General features: G+C 41.8%; 1 protein-coding gene across 2 annotated transcripts in view; it reads right to left on the reverse strand.

Moving 5' to 3' along the window:
* ANXA2 (annexin A2) overlaps nt 1-20,079 on the reverse strand; it is a 44,052-nt gene that overhangs the window by 6,577 nt on the left and 17,396 nt on the right. For both annotated transcript variants that reach the window (XM_082388177.1, XM_082388178.1), the window contains exons 4-7: nt 8,502-8,596; nt 5,345-5,458; nt 2,119-2,209; nt 1,088-1,167 (exon numbers count right to left, since the gene is read on the reverse strand). In XM_082388177.1, coding sequence (XP_082244303.1) covers nt 1,088-1,167; nt 2,119-2,209; nt 5,345-5,458; nt 8,502-8,596 — 380 coding nt within the window. The remainder of the gene's footprint in view (nt 1-1,087; nt 1,168-2,118; nt 2,210-5,344; nt 5,459-8,501; nt 8,597-20,079) is intronic.

Consider the following 20,079-nt stretch of genomic DNA (forward strand, 5'->3'; position numbering starts at 1 on the left):
CTCCTTCCTTCAGAGAGCTCACAGCCCAGATGGAGAAATACGCATGGAATAAATGGTAAAACAACACAGTATCTGTGGCTCTAAGTAGACGTGAAATGCAAAAGAAGGCAGAAATCTGTCAGGCAGAATCGTCAGCAAAGTCTGTGGACAATGGGGTACAGCTGAGGTAAACCGCAAAGGATGCGTCAGATGAGGCTGGTAATGGGGAGCAGGAGAAGCCATTCCGCACAGGAGGGACGGCACAGGGGAGCGATGTGCCGCCCAGCTGAAGAGAAGGTGAGCGGGAGGGAAGCCTAGCGAGGAAGACTAAGTTAAGCAGGGCCAGGGTACAGAAGACGCTTAAAGGCAGTTGAGAGTTTGGATTTGATGCAGCAGAAATGTCTGTTCATCAGGAGTTTGGTGCAAGTGGATTTCAAAGATGGGTGGGTGGCGGTATGCAGGGCACGTGGTAGAGAAGAGAGCTGGGGAGGGCGGTACGGAGTTGTTATGGTGATGGAGAGGTGCGTGGGCAGGATACAGCATGCCCAACGACCATTTGTCATCAGGGTTCCCAGGGAAAATTCCTCTTCCCTCGCCCAGTTCATACACATTAAACTGCACTCGGGTCAGAACTCAGACTCAGGAAGGAAATGCCTTTCAACCACGTCAATGTGTTAACATTAGCAAACAAGCAAAGACCTCTCCAGGGAAACCACTACCTGGGCAAACCGTCTGTTAAGAAATGAAAGCAGGTGAAAGGAACAAGCGGGTCACTTCCCACTGGGTCCTATGTGACCACAGATAGGGGCAAAATGACCTTCCCCGAGTCACAGTGAGGGCTGGCACATAAATCCAGGCCAGGAGCTGAGAGCCGCTTCTTCCTCCTCTGGCCTCAAAGTCCACCTGACCATACGGTTTTGCAGGATAAGAAATCCTATTATACAAAAATGACAACTCTGCAGTGACAGTGCAAACCCACTGTCGAAAATGCGGCTGGAATTTCCGATGCAGGCACAGCGGATTGAGTTAATTCGTTCCCAAGTATAAAATGAGGCGCGCAACTCGCCTTGGGAGGAAGCAAGGACAAAGAAATAAACCGGAAACCAACCTTCGATAGGGCGACCATCAGCTTGCGGAAGTCACCAGATGTGTCAGAAATGATATCCTTCTCCAGATCAGTCTTGTACACTTGGAAAACAAAACAACACATCTGGTTAGACGCTTCCTGCCTGTGCAGCCAGCCAGCCACCGGCCCCACTTATCCCCTGCCCGTTAAGCCTCTAAAAAGCAGAAACAGCTGTGGCAGCACGGATGTACCCACCCAAAGGAGGTGGATTCTCTAGAATGATTTTTACCCTCATAAAATCAGAACCAGTGACAAGGGACACACAGAGCAGGATCAGACCAGGGATCCTCAAGCTCACCTTTGATCAGTGACTTCCTGGGTAGCTAAAATACTGGTTCCCAAACTTCTCGACTATACTTATTTGGATCATCAAAAAATTTGGAGGACTACACACACACACACACACACACACACACACACACACACACAACTGTGGTTTATTATCTACTGATCGAGAAAATGCACAATGGCAAAAACTAGTAAGAATTAAAGAGTACTTTTCAATGAATTTCTACTTTATTATTCAAAATAGCATCTATGTTTAAACGTAGTGGTACCACATACACATGTAAGCTGCATCATTTACTCCACCCGGGTCTCCTACACTGCTTGGTGCACAGAGGTCCATGTGCCTCTTGCAACAGTGATCCGCAGTCAAGAGCTGGGAACCTTCTCAGCAGAAACTGGACAGCACCCATTCCAAGAAATCCATGTAAAATACTTCCTACTTCTCCCCATCAGATCTTTTCTTTCTTTTTTGTTTGTTTTCTCTGCTTTCGCTCCTATATATCCTTTTGTATTAGTTCTAGGGGAATATAATCATCAAAACCCAGGCCATCAGGAGATGGAGGAGAGGGACCTGGAACAGAGCAAACCCCTGGACGGTCCAGATGGCAAGCATTTCTCCACAAGTAATCCAGGCACCCTATCCTGAACACCAGCCCAGCAGGCCAGGATGGGGGGGTCACAGAAACAGGGCTGAGAGGGTGCACCACAGAACTAGGGCTACTCACTTTCCTTGTAGACTCTGTTGATTTCCTGCAGCTCCTGGTTGGTCCTGGAGCAGATGATCTCAATGAGGGAGTCCTCATCGGTCCCCAGCCCCTGCGAACCAGGCATTGCAGCCATCAGCAGGGAAAGCCCTCCAGGCCATTAGCCCACTTCCCTGATCTCAATCAGGTAAACTACACACACAGATTGCGTGTGTAGCACGTCCCTTCCTGCATTTCTCCTGAGGGATCTGTACTGCATTCCTCAGCACAAGGTAAAGTTATATGCTATTCCTTTAAAAAAATGCTTCATCAAAATAAAAGATGGTTTAACTGACATGTTTTTTTAGCTCAACTATATTAAAAAAAATTTTTTTCCACTATATATAAATATATAGTGAAATAGGAAGAGACAGCAATGGAATACACCAAAATGTTAAAAGTGGTTGCCTTTTGGCGATGGGTTTATAAAATGAATAACTTTATCGTCTCCCTATGTTTCTTTATTTTTCAACTTCTCTAATAATCAGCCATTACTTTAATAGATGAGAAATAATTTTCTTTATTATACAATTCTGCTCAGAAATTTAAAACAAAGGAATGTAGAGATTTTATGCTGTCATTTGCAGCCAGCATCGTTAGATTGGAGTAAGTCTTTTACGAGAGAAAGGTATAGATGAGATAAAATTTTTAGCTTTACCTCTTTGAAATGCAAAATTGGGTTAATGTTAAAAATTTCATTCTTGTACTTCCATTTTTGCTTGATTGTGATGCACTCTTCAGGCATTTTAGAGAAGCAAAAGGAAATAATGAAGTGCCAAATAAACCTAGACACCAACACTTTATTAAGGAATAAGAATTTGATGGGTGATGTATTCAAATTTAATATATACACTTTTGAGCTGGCATGCCAGAGAGCTTGAAAGGACCCAATGAAACTTGTATTTCAAAGCTGGCTTCATGATCAAAGTCAAGATTTAATAATCAGGATTCTCTAATACTTGTCTTTCCGAGTATGGAAATATCACTTTGAACTAAGTAGAATTACAACTGTTTAAAATGTAAATCAATTATAAGGTGTTAATACAATAAGAAACTTACTTATCCACATGAAAAGTGTGTCAGCTATTAATTAAACTTATTAGAGTTTATATGTCCCTAAAAAAGTGGTTTATATAAGCTAAGCCTCAGGTTAATAGTTAATTTTGAATTTTATTCCTCATCTAATCTGAGCCAAGGCCTCTTCTCCCAGAGTTTTTAATCATGATTTGTAGAGGTGCTGGCAAAGCCAAAATTTCTTCCCTTCTTAGCAAAATTTCTTCCCTTCTTCTTCCCTTCTTAGACCTTCTTAGCAAAAGGTCTACACAATATTCTATACAGATATTATAAAGAGATTACCAAGCATCTTCAAATATTTTAGGGGGCAGTTTTTCAATCTCAAGGATATATAATAAATATAGTCTAAAAATAACTCATGCATTGGAAGAAATGCTATATCCTGACACTGTTGAAACGTGAAACAGGTATAGCAATAGATTTGTTTTCTTTCATCACTGATATACCCATGTTAATATCAGAGAATTCTAATAGTACTTTTTCTCTATATTTAAAGGTGACCTTGGCAATTTCAAACTTGGCCCAAGCTCTCCACAGACTGTCCACAGTTCCCATCACAAGGGCAACGTCTACTGTAACATATGGCAGATATTGCCACTGGTATTGCCAGAAGTCAAAACAGATTTTTTTTAAAGCATAGTTCAGTTAATGTCACTCCAAGCTTTATGGATTTCAGAAGGGTACTCAGCTGTGATAGCTAATGGAAGAGCTGGCACAAGGTCAAAGATCTAGCAGTCAAAGCACCTTTCATTGGGCCCAATTACATAGATTACAATGGTGACTGACAGCTCAAACAGGTCTGTTTCAAGTCACTAATACCTAGTAATAGATACTTATACAATTGCACAAATCACAACTCAATGAATTCTTGGCAAAAATAAGATAAACTGATCTGAAGTGATGATGGTCAGAAGAAACCTAGGAGAGTCCAACTCATCCATGGCTCCAAAGGTCCCAAGACTGAGTGTTTTCAGTGTTCTTTTTATTAAACAGGATCATTAAGTGTTGTTGACATTTTATCATTCTGTCCAATATAGCCTACTTAGAAAACTCAGAGCAAGTCTGCTCAAATAAACTGAGCACAGCTTGGGCCAAGCTGGAAAACTGATTTCAGAGCAAATCTTTCAGCAGCCCTGAGCTATCAACTTCTGGGCCCTGGAAATACCCGGTGGGAAGCTGCCTCTCTCTCGAGGTGCTCCGTGGGGGAAGGGATGACAACTGAACTGTGACATTAGCTGGTGACAGACTTACAGCTCCATCTCTCCATAATTCAGAAATGGTGGCATCACAGAAAATGCACTCGGACTTAGAAAAAAAAATCAGAACTACAGCTTTCCCTCCACTCTGAGGCTTTACCCAGTTTTACCAGCAGAGGGCAGTGTCAGATTATTCAAAGTGTTGCAGGCACACTTCTGAAAAGGGTTCTATGCTTTGCCATTAAACATGCATTTATGTTTATATATCTATTACATTTATATAATACTTGATGTTTTAGGTACACACAAAATTCAGGGGAACTTACAACCTGGAATTTTTACTATCTAATTTAATCTAAAAAATCCATGTTCAAAATAACTTTGCAAAATACAAACAAAAGACAGTAGCATGTGCCTTGATACTTTGAACAAAACACAGGAACCATTCACGATCTGAAATCACCCTTTATGTGCACTGTGATGTTCTGATTTTGCCCAAAATTTGAATCAAACAATGGGACCAGCAAGGAGAAGGTCAGAAGAAACAACCAAAACGGCATATGCAGATTTTTGTTAAGCTTCACTTAACAAAAGCTATGAGTTTTACTTTTGCCTTAATATCATAACAAATCTTTTTTAAAGAGGAAGTGTAATCAAGGAAGTAGTTTTTCCAAATGGTATTCCAATTGCCCAGGTGCCAAGCAGTAGCAGCTGGTAACTGACTTCTCTGCATCATGAAATTTCTTTACAGTCTTAAAAAAAAGTAGTGGAAATATTTTTGGTACAAATCCTGAGCCTTATAGCTTCAGTTCATTCCCAAAAAATGATTCCAAATGAGAATTCAACATAACTGAAAATCACCTAATTACACTCAGGAAGCTGTAATTCACAAATATTAATGGCAGATTTGACAGAGATTGCATCTCACACGTGTTTACCTTCATGGAGGCTTTCAGCTCAGAAGCGTCATACTGAGCAGGTGTTTTCAATAGGCCCAAAATCACTGTCTCCAGGTGGCCGGACAAGGCTGACTTCAGTGCTGATGCAAGTTCCTTCAGAAAAACAGGCAACAACATGGAAAACTTGGTTGGTAACCAGTATTCCCTTTAAAACTAGTAAGACAAAAATAGAGGCATGTGTTTGTAAAGCAGGTTGTGATTCTTTGACAACTCTGGGGTGTTCGGTCAAAGTATCCTTCAACCGCATTCCCTTTGGCAGACCTAAAGGTCAGAAATGGAAAGATCAGACTTTCCTCCGGTAAAATCCCCTAAAATCCAAGCTGATTTTGCCCTCTCGTCCAGTCAGTAAAAGGAAACCAGAGCAGCATGCAACGCCTCAGAAAGCTATGAGTGAATGCAGTTTACAATACGCTTACACTCGCACGTGGTTAACAGCCTATGGAAGACAGGGCACTTTCTAGGGTCAAGGCCCCTGCTAAGAAGGAGGTGATCAAAGTGGGGAGCCTCCAAGGAAACAGAACCCTCGTGGCCTGCTGGTATCCTCCTGTGGAAGGTTTTGTGCAGCTGTGCCAGAGGTGGCTCCAGAAAGTCTCCAGGTGGAACCAGAGGCCCCCACTTGGCTAGAAGTGATCTCATGAAGCTTTCCTATGCAAAACACTTCACCTAAGACTGAGAGAACCTCTATTTTCCATACCAAACTGGAATGGTATTATCAAGATGGTGCGGACTAAAGCCCTCCCCATTCACCCCTGGGCTTCCCTGCTGTATATTGTTTCTTAAAGGTTCCCACTGTTACCATTAAAATCCACTGACAGATTTCAAGTCAGAGGCCTGAGTCAGCACCCACACAGGCAGACAGATATCCCAATTCGATGTGGCTTTGACAGATGCTTCCCCGGGGATTAGATTTCCTACAAATCATGGGCATTGAGTGATGGCTGAACTCTCCTGTTATAATTTTTTTTTTCTTTCTTTTCACTTTCCCCCCCCTCTTCTCTCTTCCTCTCCTGCTTTGCAGCAGCACCCATGGCATCTACGACGTTTAGCCCCTAGAGGTATGTGCAGGCTCTAAGAGGTGATGTGCAGCCTGCTTCAGAGAGAATCTTCTCAAATCATTCACAGATGTCGAGGACTGAGATGGGTCTTAGAAATCATCTGGCCCAACCCTTTCATCACCTACTTTCTCCTGCTTCCTGAAGTCCTAGTAACACATAGCACTTAGGAGAGAACTTTAGAAGCTACACCTTCCAATTATAGCACCAATTTTCCAGCGTGGAACTCTGAGGTTAGGTAATTCCAAACTTAGCCTACCCTGACACTCCCCTCTACCCATTCTCTGTTCAGACTTCAAATAGCATTTGGGCACCTACTGACTGCTTCCACTTCTATAATAAACTCCTTATGGGCAGCCAACTTCCTGCTTCTCATAATGTCAAGCACAGGGCTTTCTTTGCACTTAGCAAAGAATATTTGTCCAGGTATGTTTGACAAATAAAATATGACCATTCCTTATCTGGAGAAACCTGGCATCTGCTCGAACATGAAAGAAACAGAACATCGAGCCTCTGTCCCAGTTCCTGTCCAGTGCTACTAGCTGTACCCATGCTGTTCACGCCCTCACCTAGGCAGCCTGGGTCCCTATTGTTAAAGTACTCTACAGTACAGGGCCTTCTCCTTTATTATGCAAACAATAAGGTTCTGCTTTCAGGATTTCCTTCAGAAAGTATCTCCAGTATTTTATGTATCTTTCTTTAAAATGGGATAATTCTCCTTCGCCCAGGGCTGAGAGGTATCAAGAATCAATAGGAGAGAGAGGTGTCCCCAGCCCACCATGAAGCCTGTGAGGTCACCAAACCCATCATGATTCTGTAACATCATCCCTCCAACAGGGTATGTGAGAGCTCTGTTCTCCATATATCTCATCTGAAATCGAAATCTGGGCTTCTATATTTCTATGTACACTTATGTGTCCACACCCAAGTGTGTTCCAAGACCACACTCTGTAAGTGACAGTTGAAGGAGCAATTACAGGCATATTGTCCAAAGAGGTGGGCCTTCAGCTCCAACTGGAACTCAGCTCTACCAGCTCACAGATCCTTTAGGGAAAGTGGAGAAATAAACACTCCCTTCCATGCCTCACTATAGTAGATTAATGTCAGTCTAGCTGGAAGAAAAATTTTAATGCATATGAGAGGAAACAAGCTGCATGCTTTCCTATGTATGTCCTTTCCAACTGTTTTGAGAGGTGGGAGAGGGAGATACAGCAGGGTGTGACCTGCAACTTCCTGGACCCTGGTGGTCATGTCAACTCCAAGTGCAGAAATGTCTTTTCTAGAATCCTTCCAGCTCACCTCCACTGTGACTACGAGTGAAAGCCGTAAGTCAAACGGGAGCTGCAGGAAGCCATGCCTACTGCACCGTCCAAGAATAAATCAAAAGCTTTTAATAGCAAGAAGTTAAAAATAAAGCAGCCTGTCTGTAAAAATAAATTTCCTAACACTGCAACAAAATAAAGGATGAACAAGTGCTGGGCTATTCCTTAACCAACCACTCGTGGACAAGCATGGGGAAAAAAGCACACAAGACCCTTTAAATAGTGAGAACACGGCAAGGTGAAGATAGCCTGGAGACCAAATGAACTACTAAACTAAACCTGGTGGTTGCAAAGCTCTTAGGAACTCAAGTGTATTTTTTTAAGAATGAGAGGAGTGTGTCAGGATCAATACTCAGATGGAGGCTAGTGTCCCAAGATTAAATTTAAAACATTCAAGAACCAGCAGAAGTCATAAAGATGAAATGAGTGGCCACATGTAGAGAACAGCATACCTGGCACAAAGTTAGCATTCAATAAATGATACCTGTTGTTGTTTTCCCCTATCCTTTCTATTTCCAGAACAGCTCCCTTTACACCCTCTGGGTTGGAAGAGGGTGTGGTCTTTATGGATAAGCTCCAAGCACCCCAGGGGCCACGTATGTGTGAGTTGTGACTCTTACAGGATGTAAGGGGAAAACCTTGGATCTCCTAGGGTTCCAGAAGGCGCTTGCTGGGAAGAGCCAGAATTCATAAAAAGAAAAAGCAATGGCTGAGGAACTGAAATTCAACATGGAATACCCTCCATCCCTGAACCTGTTGTACCTTTTTGGTCCTTCTCTGGTAGGCGAAGGCAATATCCTGTCTCTGTTCATTGCTGCGGTTGGTCAAAATGTTGACAATGGTGACCTCATCCACACCTATGAAGACACAAGTAGTGACCAGTTACTCAACCATATGCTCTAGTTCTTTGGGCTTACATAGAAGGTTTTAAGCATTTTTTCAACCTGAAATGTATATATTAGTCCCTAAGGTGAAATACCAAGACATTAAGATGTTTTCTGTCAGCACCCTCCACCCAACATGTATACCCTCTTTTCTGTTTTTCCTGACAGCCTCAAACCTCAAGTCTAAATGGACCTTTTTAAGTATCTGTATTTAAAAAAAAAAAAAAATTTTCATTCATAAATTGGGTTTCTGGACTCAACAGTAGGAGGTGCATTTGTGGGGCTTTGGCAGTCAGATGGAACAACAAAGATTTAGAAAGATTTTAAATGAAGGTCCCCGAATTACCATTTAACTGAGATCTTAATAGACAGTAACCGCGACCTGAATTAATAGAGACAATTATTTATATTTATTGCAGGATTATGGCTATATAAGCAGCTAGGTACAATTTCTATAATTATATAAACTGTCATGACAAATGAGTCAGATTTAATATGGCAGTTGTATTTTAATAGCATAATTGATTAATACAATCTTACTTACTGAAGACTAAGTTGTTTTGTAAGGAAAATAAATGTTCCACTGCTTTTAATATTCAATAGGCAATTTTAATAATCAATTTTATAACTTTATTAAAAAGAATAATGTTTTAATGTAAATTAAATCTAAACTGGGAGTTTTGAAGTGCCACCAAAATATTTTAGTACCTATTTTAATTGGAACATGTGTATTTACAAAGATAAGCAATGCCTTCTGGTATGTGAAAGTTTCCAATTTTGTATCAGAAATACTCTTAACATGCCATTTAACTTAAGGAAGCACTATTTTAAGAATTCAGAAAGTGAAAGGTCTCTCTCCTGACTGATTATGAACTTAGTTTAATAAAAGGAAGTCTTTGCCATAACTGGATAGGTAATTCCTGAATGAGAAAACAGCAGAGTGGTTAAGCCTCCAAGGTCACACGTGACCTGCAAACAGCCCAGCCTATAGGAAATCAGGAGTTCCAAAGCAACAGAAAGGTCAGAACGATAATGCTCTGAGACAGAGGCAATGAGCAGACTTACAAAGAAGGTATTCTAAACTCTCAAGTGTGTTAGAAAAATCAAAAAGCAGAAAGTTAGAATTTCTGGGTATAAAAATAAGTAACATTTTTGTATTTACATACTCATTTTTAAGTGAATTCATACCAATACATTAGTTACCTTAACTGCAGCATTTATACCTTTAGCTCTGATTTTCAGAGAAGCCAGTGTCAACGTAGAAACCCAACTGCTGAATATGAGATTGTTTCAAAGATGCTTATTTTGGCAAAAAATAAAGGGGGAAAATGTCTAATAATAGATTGATTAAATAAATGTTTTTGTCCATATAATGGGATAATATACAGACATTTAAAATGACGGTATAAAGTATTAAATGACATGAAAAAACGTTCACAATATACTGTTAAGTAAAAAAAAACAGGTTGCAAAACAGTACACCCAATCTAACCTGATTTTTGTAAAAGGCATGCTCATGTGAAGGAAAAAATATGTTGAACCCTTCATACCAAAACCAAATTTTTTTATTTTTATTGGAGTATAGTTAGTTCACAATACTGTGTTAGTTTATACCAAAATTTTAATAGGGATCATCTGAGTGGTAGGATTATAGATAATTTTAAGTTTTCTTCCTTTTGATTACCTATAGTTTCCAATTCACTATGATGAGCACAAGAAGGGTATTTTTAAAATATATACACCATGAATGACATATAATCATTGATCTAGAATCAACTAGTGACTTCACCTCACGAGATTCCCGGTGTGGTTCTAAGTACTTTAGTTAGAATAGAACACGATATGCATGATATTCAGGAACTGTATCTATATCATTCTCTTTGGTTTCCAAAACATCCTAATGCAAACCATCTTATGTAACCCTCACAACAACCATGTGGGGATGGCTATTTCTCTTCCTCGTTTACAGATGGGGAAGCTTGAAGCTTAGAGAGACGGAGGTCCAGCTCTGCCACTGTTACCGTGGAAGCATCTGCCCTCCTGGGGTCTTAGCATCTACACTTGCATGAGGAAGGGGCTTGAACAATGACCTCCAGTTCTGCTTCCACAAAAGACTAACACAGAAAATCGAGCTTTTTTAAAAAAAAGTCTATTCTACAGAATGTACTGCAACTTTTATTATTTATTTATTTATTTATTTATTTATTTTGGCTGCATCAGGTCTTAGTTGTGGCATGCGGACTTCTTAGTTGTGGCATGTGGATCTTTTTAGTTGCGGCATGCGGACTGTTAGTTGAAGCATGCATGCGGGATCTAGTTCCCCGACCCGGGGCCCCCTGCGTTGGGAGCGTGGTGTCCTACCCACTGGACCACCAGGGAAGTCCCAAAAATTGAGCTTAAGTACAGGCTGGATAGATTTCTTCACAGACTCATTAAGGCTTACCAGGCTACTTTCGTGGATGTATCTGGTCACGTGGGCATGCATGCCTGCCCACACACATGTGTTTACATATGTTCTCTCTCTCTCTCTCAATATTCTATAGCTTTAACTTTATATTAGGAAAACCACTTGTTTATAAACGTCTTTTTCCTTTACACTTAACTTTCTTACCCAAATCTGAAAATGCTGGAGAATAACAAAATACAATTATACCCTCTAATCTCAACTCTAATATTTCCTAAAACCAATCTTTGGGCTGCTGACCTAAACGCATGCCAAGAACACTGACCCATAAAAAATCATTCCCCCTTGGAAACAAATGCAAAGTTGTGTTTGTGTCAGAACGTGGTCCTGAGCTCACCTGAATGAGAATCACATGAAGCACTTATTAAAAACACAGCTCCTGGGCTTCCCTGGTGGCGCAGCGGTTGAGAATCTGCCTGCCAATGCAGGGGACACGGGTTCGCGCCCTGGTCTGGGAAAATCCCACATGCCGCGGAGCAACTGGGCCCGTGAGCCACAACTACTGAGCCTGCGCGTCTAGAGCCTGTGCTCCGCAACAAGAGAGGCCACGATAGTGAGAGGCCCGCGCACCGCGATGAAGAGTGGCCCCCACTTGCCGCAATTAGAGAAAGCCCTCACACAGAAGCGAAGACCCAACACAGCCATAAATAAATAAATAAATAAATAAAAATTGTATAACTTTAAAAAAAACAAAAAAAAACAAAAACACAGCTCCTATGTATAAAATAGATAAGCAACAAGGATATACTGTACAGCACAGGGGATTATAGCCATTATCTTGTAATAACCTATAACGGAGTATAATTTGCAAAAATACCAAATCACTATGCTGTATACCTGAAACTAATATAATATTGTACATCAACTGTACTTGAATTAAAAAAATTAAAGAGAAACAAAACAAAACAAAAAAAAAACCACAGCTTCCTGGGCCTCCCTGCCCCAGAGATCTGATTAAAGACTCTTGCGGACTTTGGACCTGGCAAGGGGCATTTCAACCAGCTCCCTGGTGATTCTTTATTTGAGAATCGCCAACAGAGATGGAAAAGCATGGGTGGGAATTGGAAAGGTCGTTGGAAATCTGCCTGTGTATAAGACTATTAAACTGCTTCTACCAACTGCTTCTGTGAGGTGCAGGGTCAACTACAATTTTAGGGAAAGAAATGCTTACCTTTGTTCAAACAACCCAGGTAAGAAATAACACCTGAAAAGAGCTCACTCCACAAACTTCAGTGCAGTCCCATGCTCTTAGTCAACGAAACAAACCTCTCTTAGCAATCAAACAATGAACCTTTGTGTTCATAGCAGCTTAGCATTCAGCCAACAGAGTCAGAATACAATCCAGTTACTGGAAATCCCCATAAAGAGCCTGGGTGGTTAACCTGAATCTCACCTAGGACTCAGCAACAACTAGAGCCTGAAGGCATTGAAGTGTATTTTACCTAAATTATTCACCAAGCAAACAGCCTGCCGTGATGCAGCATCCAGCAAGCTGGGACCCCTTACCAATGAAAGATGTGATACATTACACAAATGCTAATGCCAGCAACCACAAAGAAAGTAAATGGAGGCTATCTCTACCAGTGGAAGCCCCCTCCTCCTTCCGAGGGCCTCACCTGCATCAGCTGTTCCTCCCATACCACTGTTCGCAAGTTTCAAATTGAACTAGAAAGAGGGAAAAAAATCATAGAGCCCGGGATCAATGGCCTACTCAAAGCCACGTAAGGCATGTCCTGTGTTGGAACACCAGAATGCACACATCTGCCAGTGGGATTTAACCATCTTATCTTCATAACAGTGCTGCTTCCTCTCGACCTGGCATCATAACTGGTGAGACGGTTTATTCCTGTGGAAAATAGTTCAGTCCAGGTTGAAGCTGCAAGGGTCATCCGGTGACTCACCACTCCTGCCCAGGATGCAGCTGAAGGATGAGGGCTGAACATTCAGCTACCTGTGTCAGCACAATCACCGTCAACAAATGCACAGCAAGTGCCAGTACACCAGGAAAGCTTTACATTTAACAAGGTTAACGTAGGCGCAGACGATGGCAGATGAGGCTCTGCCTCTCTGGATTTGCACTTTCCGATCTCTCCTGTGCCAGTGCGAAGGGAAGTGTCTGCTGAGAGAAGGAGCCCAGGGTCGAAAAGAAACCACGTGGATGAAGCGAACGCATAAAGAAAACAATAAATGTGAAAAATGCCTGTTTTCCCATCCCATTCCTCTTGCGTTTGATACGGAAGGTCACAAAGTAATCCAAGCAAAGCCTCACATTGGGAAACAATGACATGGGTGCAGGATCCCACAGAATGTGGGTGAGAACACAGTAAATTCTGTGATTCAGGCAGATTTTTTTTTAATGCCTTTTTTTTAATTTAATTTTTATTTTATATTGGAGTATAGTTAATTTACAATGTTGTGTTTCAGGTGTACAGCAAAGTGATTCAGTTATACATATTTATATACATATATCCATTCTTTTTCAGATTCTTTTCCCATGTAGGTTATTACAGAATACTGAATAGAGTTCCCTGTGCCATACAGTAGGTCCTTGCTGATTATCTATTTTATGTGTAGTAGTGTGTATATGTTAATCCCAACCTCCTAATTTATCCCTCCCCCCAACCTTTCCCCTTTGGTAACCGTGAGTTTATTTTCAAAGGCTTGTGAGTCTGTTTCTGTTTTGTAAATAAGTTCACTTGTATCATCTTTTTAGATTCTACATATAAGTGATATCATATGATAGTTGTCTTTCTCTGTCTGACTTACTTCACTTAGTATGGTAATCTCTAGGTCCATCCATGTTGCTGCAAATGGCATTATTTCATTCTTTTTTATGGCTGAGTAATATTCCATTGTATGTATGTACCACATCTTCTTTATCCAATCCTCTGTCGATGGACATTAAATATTAAATGTCTTTTCAACACTAACAGAAGTTAAGATTTTCAAGATTGGTGAGGAACTAAGACACAAATTTATTTGGCTCCTGATGGAAAGCAGCACGAAAGTTTTTAAGCATTTATTCCTTGAATGAAAATGGCCAACTAATCTTATCAGCTAACTACAAAAATGCTTCCCACACTCCGGGGCATCTGAAAAAAATCAGTCCCTGTTCTAAGTGCTAGTCACCTGAAGACACAGCTCTGGCAAGTGATGCCATGGGAAGGCACCGCTGACAGCAGGGCTCACACAGAAAACTCTGGGGTCGTGGGTTCCTTAAAACATCAGCCATATTTTTAAAACAAAGAACACTTGCAGTCTAAAATAATGGCTGAATCCAAACCCACAAAATGGGCCTCCTGGAGTCTCCTCCTCCTCTCTGCGGGTGGAAACCCCAAGTCAGAGCTCCACATCTGGCAATGCATGGAAAATGTGCATCTTTACTGTTCATGGCAAGGAACCAAGAGGCCATTCTGCACAGGATGCTGACTCACATCTGCCAAGGCACACTGACTGCACAGAGAAAACAGATTTCATTTTGTTCAATAAAGGACTCAGGAGGCCCTCCAGGCAGGGCTGACTGACTAGTTAGAGAACAAAGGAAAACTGCCCAGATCCGCTCCTTATCTAGATCATAGGTAAAACCAGGACTTGGCTTAGGTTACTGGGCATATCAGTATCAAACCTCAGAAATCATCTTTACAACAAGGTCATAGGCAGGCCACAGAGAGAGGAGAAGGCACAGACCCATGGGTTTTATTTCATTATAATATTAATAGTATCGACCGTTCACTGAGTACCTACATGCCAGGCATTTTACAAGGTGCTTTGTACAAAGCTCTCTTGCAATTGTCATCGTGTCCGTGTGCGATGGGTGTTATTGTCATCCCCATTGTACCAATGAGGAAAAGACGAGGACTCACCCAAGGTCACACAAGCAAGTCACTTGCAGAGCTGGGATTCAAACCAGGGTTAAATATCTACATTGGGCTATTCTGCCTCCTGTTACGGAAGATAATCCAAAACTTGAAAATAAGGCAAAAGGAAGGGAACATGTCTTCCCAGTGTGGCTAAAAGGCCCATCCAAGACTGTTTCTCCAGGGCACGCTCTCACTCGACTTGCTACTCACTACTGATTATGGCATAGGCTCTATGGGGTTACGTGTTAACTTGTAGATTTTGGTCCAGTAGAAAGGATAGCCCCCAAGATTATGGCTTCAGTGCCCTGAAGGACATTAACGGTCTTGTATCCAGCCTAGCAATCTTCTTCCAACATTCTTTCCTCAGTGCCTATAAACACCTAGTTTCTCAAATTTCCCTTTGAACCAGCCCTATCTCAATGAATTAAATAAATGTTTGCCACGTGTTTATCCTATATCTCTATGAGTCATGTCTGTACCTTTTTGAATTATAATTTGGTACTTCTTTATACCACACTCCTCCATCTTGTTGCTAAAAAGGACTGGAGACAGTAACGTGTCTATTTGTCTACAGAACTGGACTTAACTATTTAGAACATACAAATGTACACCCATTGACTAATCTGTAGATAATGATTTGCCACCCAGTAACAATGCATGGCCACTGAGTTAACCCAACTGAGGTTTTTTTCAAGAGAAAGAGCTAGAAGACTCTGTTCCGGAAATAGCCATTCATAACTCAATGGGACCCTAAAATGCCAGTAAGAGTGACTTTAGAGACAGAGAAGCACATGCATGCACACAGACACACACTCACACACACACTGTTGCCCAAAGTACCCTTCCCACCATCTGCCACAGTGCTGCCTGGCCCGACTCAGGGAAAGCGTGGTTTAGCTAAGTGCCTAAGAAGAGGATCGGGCCCAGAAATCAAATTTCTTCTATTTCCATTCTGCTCTGGTCTCACCTCAGCTGAGTCCCTTAGAAAGGATTTAAGTACAGTCTCCTTGGTAATCCCACCGGGTATTTTAATAATCTGGAACCCTGTCTGCCTTCCGTGCATAATTACATTTCTGAGATACTCTACAGGACCAGCAGGAAAACGCAAAGGCCACTACTCAAGATCCAAATCAAATAAAATTGCAAATGAAGGATTATGCATAAAATGCAAGCACCAATTTGTGCCTTTGTTGCTCTACCAGCTTCCTGAGTCAGAAAGTAAAAAATCTGAACAGATGTAAAAGAAACTGATACCCGCCCTGAACTCAGCTGACAGAGAAGTTACCATTTATTGTCTCAGCACTGCCGACACCAGATAAGAACGAACGGTGACTTCCATCGTCCCTGGGTGTCACCGGTATTTGGATTTCCTCATGGAAAAGAGGTAACCATTTTTTACAAAAAAAGAAAAAGCTGACAGGCAGGCAACACAGCCGATGCCTACAATGAGAAAGGCACCAGGGACTCCTTCACCCATGTTTCATAGGCTCCTTGGCTTGAGTCTGGCATCTACATACCCGAGTAGACAATGATCATCTTGAAAGAAATCAGAAAATCTGTGCCCAGAGTAAAGGTGACTGTGACTCAGCACTGGTCCCTCTTTGTTCCCAGTAGTGCTGTAAGATGAGAATTCAGTCTAAAGTCAACTTGAACACAAAAGGAAAGTCCTCATCAACGGGAAGGTTTTGTTCCCTCTGGTTCACTTCCGGGATGGTTAGAGTGAGAAGGCCCTGGGCTACGTGGGGGCACAAGGGCCTTTCCCACAAGCACGCTCACACTCAGGCTTGGGGGTTCTTAGTTTGGGCCCACACCTCCGACGCCGCTCCTGCGGGAGAGAAGCTACTTTCCAGAGCCAACCTGCCTCCTGGTATCTTCAAGAGAATACATTCCTAATCGCTGTCTCAGCTAAATGAATATACCTCCAGGTGTGCAGGTGAAAGCAAAAATACACATCCTGGCTTCCTTCCCACTGCCATGGGATGTCAGTCTTTTGGCCATGCTGGAAATCTTAAGCGGCTCCATTTCAAAAGTATAAGAAAAAAATAAGCGCAGCAACTTGCTGCCGTTATGCTTCTATACTTGTGCTTATAAGGGGGGGGCGGAAAATCACCCACTTCTGCAACCCTTCCGGAGAACACAAATACTGCTAAAATCAAAACTGGCAATAATAATAGGGCAATTCATTACCCTCCCCTTCCAGAGAGAGACCGAAGCTGTACCAGTTTATTGGCACTTACACTAACTCTGGGGTTGTGCTGCTTCTAATTACAATCTATTTTATGTAGTCTAGATTCATCCTTTTCTAATTTAGCTGACTTTCCTTTCTAGTTATTTGGACCCATATGGTATGGTAAACCATTCACAGCTGTGTTGTACACTCTGCAGTATATATTTAACCCAAGGCCAATCTAGACCAAGAGACTCCTACAGATTTAAGTCTCAGAAACCTCTTGTTAATTAAGCAATATTACTACTTTTGCATGGCTTTATTCAGTTTCTAAGTAGACATTAATTAAGGTAAGTAATTGCAGAGTCTACCTCAAGCCAGAGCATACACGAAGCAATCATGCATTTGGTTTAGGTGACATGCTCAGGGAACACTGAGATTCCTTCAAACCAAAAACAAAGCAGTCTTACAAGTGTGAGCTAAATTCATTTCGGAAAAAAGGATCAAAGCTCACTAGGGGACTGTTAATCCTTTGGGGATAGGGTCCAGATTCTGGAACTGCCTTCTGCTGCCTTCTCTTGCCAGGCACATATCCTGACTCTGCACTCACCTGTATGCTCTGGTATCTGTGTACATTTTCACTACTATTCAGGTTAAATATGTACTTCCTCACATGATCCCAGGGGCCTGGGCATTAGAAAAGTTTAATGAAATAAAGTCCTTGCCCTCAGGGAGCTCACTTTCTGGTGGGAGAGACAAACCCATAGATGGATAACTATAACACAATGTGGCAAGAGCTATAAATGAGACGAAAGTATTATGAGACACAGATCAAGGAATAAATGATTCTGCCTCCCTCTTAGAGAAAGCTTGGAGAAGAGGCGGTGCATCAGCTCAGGCCAAGATGAGTGGGAACTGCCTGGATGTCAGAAGTGGGCCAACACTCCCACTAGAAGCGGGCTGCACACTCCTGAGAGCAAAGGCTCTGTTTGTGGCACCGAATAGCCTGGAGATGAAGCTAGACAGAGAATCTGCACTGGATGAGGCAAGGAGGCCCGTAAAAATAAGGACAGGGGCTTCCCTGGTAGCGCAGTGGGTAAGACTCCGCACTCCCAATGCAGGGGGCCCGGGTCAGGGAACTAGATCTCACATGCATGCCACAACTAAGAGTTCACGTGCCACAACTAAGGAGCCCACCTGCTGCAACTAAGACCCAGCACAACCAAATAAATAAATAAATATTTTATAAATAAATAAGGACAAATGCCCTAGCAGCCCAGGCGAGAGATAAGGGCAGAGGAGAAGGGAGGGATAAGAGCTGTTTGGGGGCCTTCTGACCAGTCTAGGCAGCACCAGCCTATAGATCTCACCCAGGTCTGCCCCTCCTAATCCTCCCCACTGCAGGCCTGCCTCGGTTTACAATTCTTGGGTTTAAGAGCAGTGAGCAACCCTAGGCCACAGGTGACTTGCTCACAGCCCTTCTTCCTGCGAGTAGTCGGATAGGGAAGCAGATGTACGTCAGGCAGTACAGGTAATGCCCAACATGCTCTACATTCGGCACACGCACACACGCGTGTGCACACACACGTGGGCTACCCTATCTGAGAGGGGAGGCCCAGAGGGTCATCTTTTCACGGTCCTTTGGCTTTGTTTGTATCAGCATTTGAAGTTTACCCAGTTTCCTTGGATGTCAGGGAAACACCAATTAATTTGCACTGTATTCTCCTGGAAAAGGGTCGGTTAAGGTGGGGCAGGAGCTTCCTAATTACACTTAAAGTGAAAGGCATTCTAAAAGGGAAGGTAAGATCTTAATTAGCTCATTTTTTTAAACTAGTGTTAGTATCTAAAAAGATCAAGGGGAAGGAGAAAAAAACAAAAGGGATGCGAGTTTCCCAACTACAGCTGACCCTCGAACAACTGGAGGGTATGAGGTGCCGACACCCCCAACAGCTGAAAATCCACATATAATTTACAGTCGGCCCTCCTTATCCTCAGTTCCGTATCTGTGGATTCAACTGACCTCTGACCGCGTAGCACCGTTGTACTTACCGTTGAGAAAAACATCCACGTGTAAGTGGACCCACGCAGTTCAAACCCATGTTGTTAAACTGCGATGACTTCATTTTTGTTTTTAATTTAGTTTACTGCTTTCCGTTATGAAGGTAATACATGTCACCATAGAAAAATTGGGAAAAACAATATACCGAAAACACAGGAAAAGAATCAATTACCCATAATTCTATATATCAGTTAAATGCCTTTTATTTTTTTCTTTTTGACATAAAAAAAATTGTGGTGGTGTGATCATACTGTATATACTATTTTATGCCCATTTCCTATGCAACTGACAAATTTAAGGTGAAATATATGAGTGTTCCAAAACTGATTGTGGTGATCGTTGTACAATTTTGCGAATATACTAAAAAAACCCTGAATTGTACATTTTATATAGGTGAATTGTATGAGATGTGAATTATACCTCAATAACAATGTAAAAAAACTGTTTGCAAACTTTACTTTTCATGTCTTGGTGACATTCTACAGATACTCTATGTAATATAAAGGCAGTTACCACAATGTACTAAGTCACTCTCCAACTAGAAGATGGATCTAGGTTTGTCACCATCATAACCAATGCTGATATAGCACAGGGAGATCAGGTCGGTGCTTTGTGACCGCCTAGAGGGATGGGATAGGGAGGGTGGGAGGGAGGGAGATGCAAGAGGGAAGAGATATGGGGACATATGTATATGTATAACTGACTCACTGTTATAAAGCAGAAACTGACACACCATTGTAAAGCAATTATACTCTAATAAAGATGTTAAAAAAAAAAAAACCAATGCTGATAATAACAACTTCATTACAACTCTGAGCTCTGTATATCTATCATATTCTTTCCTCTCGAGTTTCCTAGAAGGATTTAAGGTTCTAAATATACCAACAATCTATAAACTATTTTAAA

The sequence above is a fragment of the Balaenoptera borealis genome (assembly GCF_965194805.1).
Source record: "Balaenoptera borealis genome assembly, chromosome: 3".
Classification (NCBI taxonomy): domain Eukaryota; kingdom Metazoa; phylum Chordata; class Mammalia; order Artiodactyla; family Balaenopteridae; genus Balaenoptera; species Balaenoptera borealis.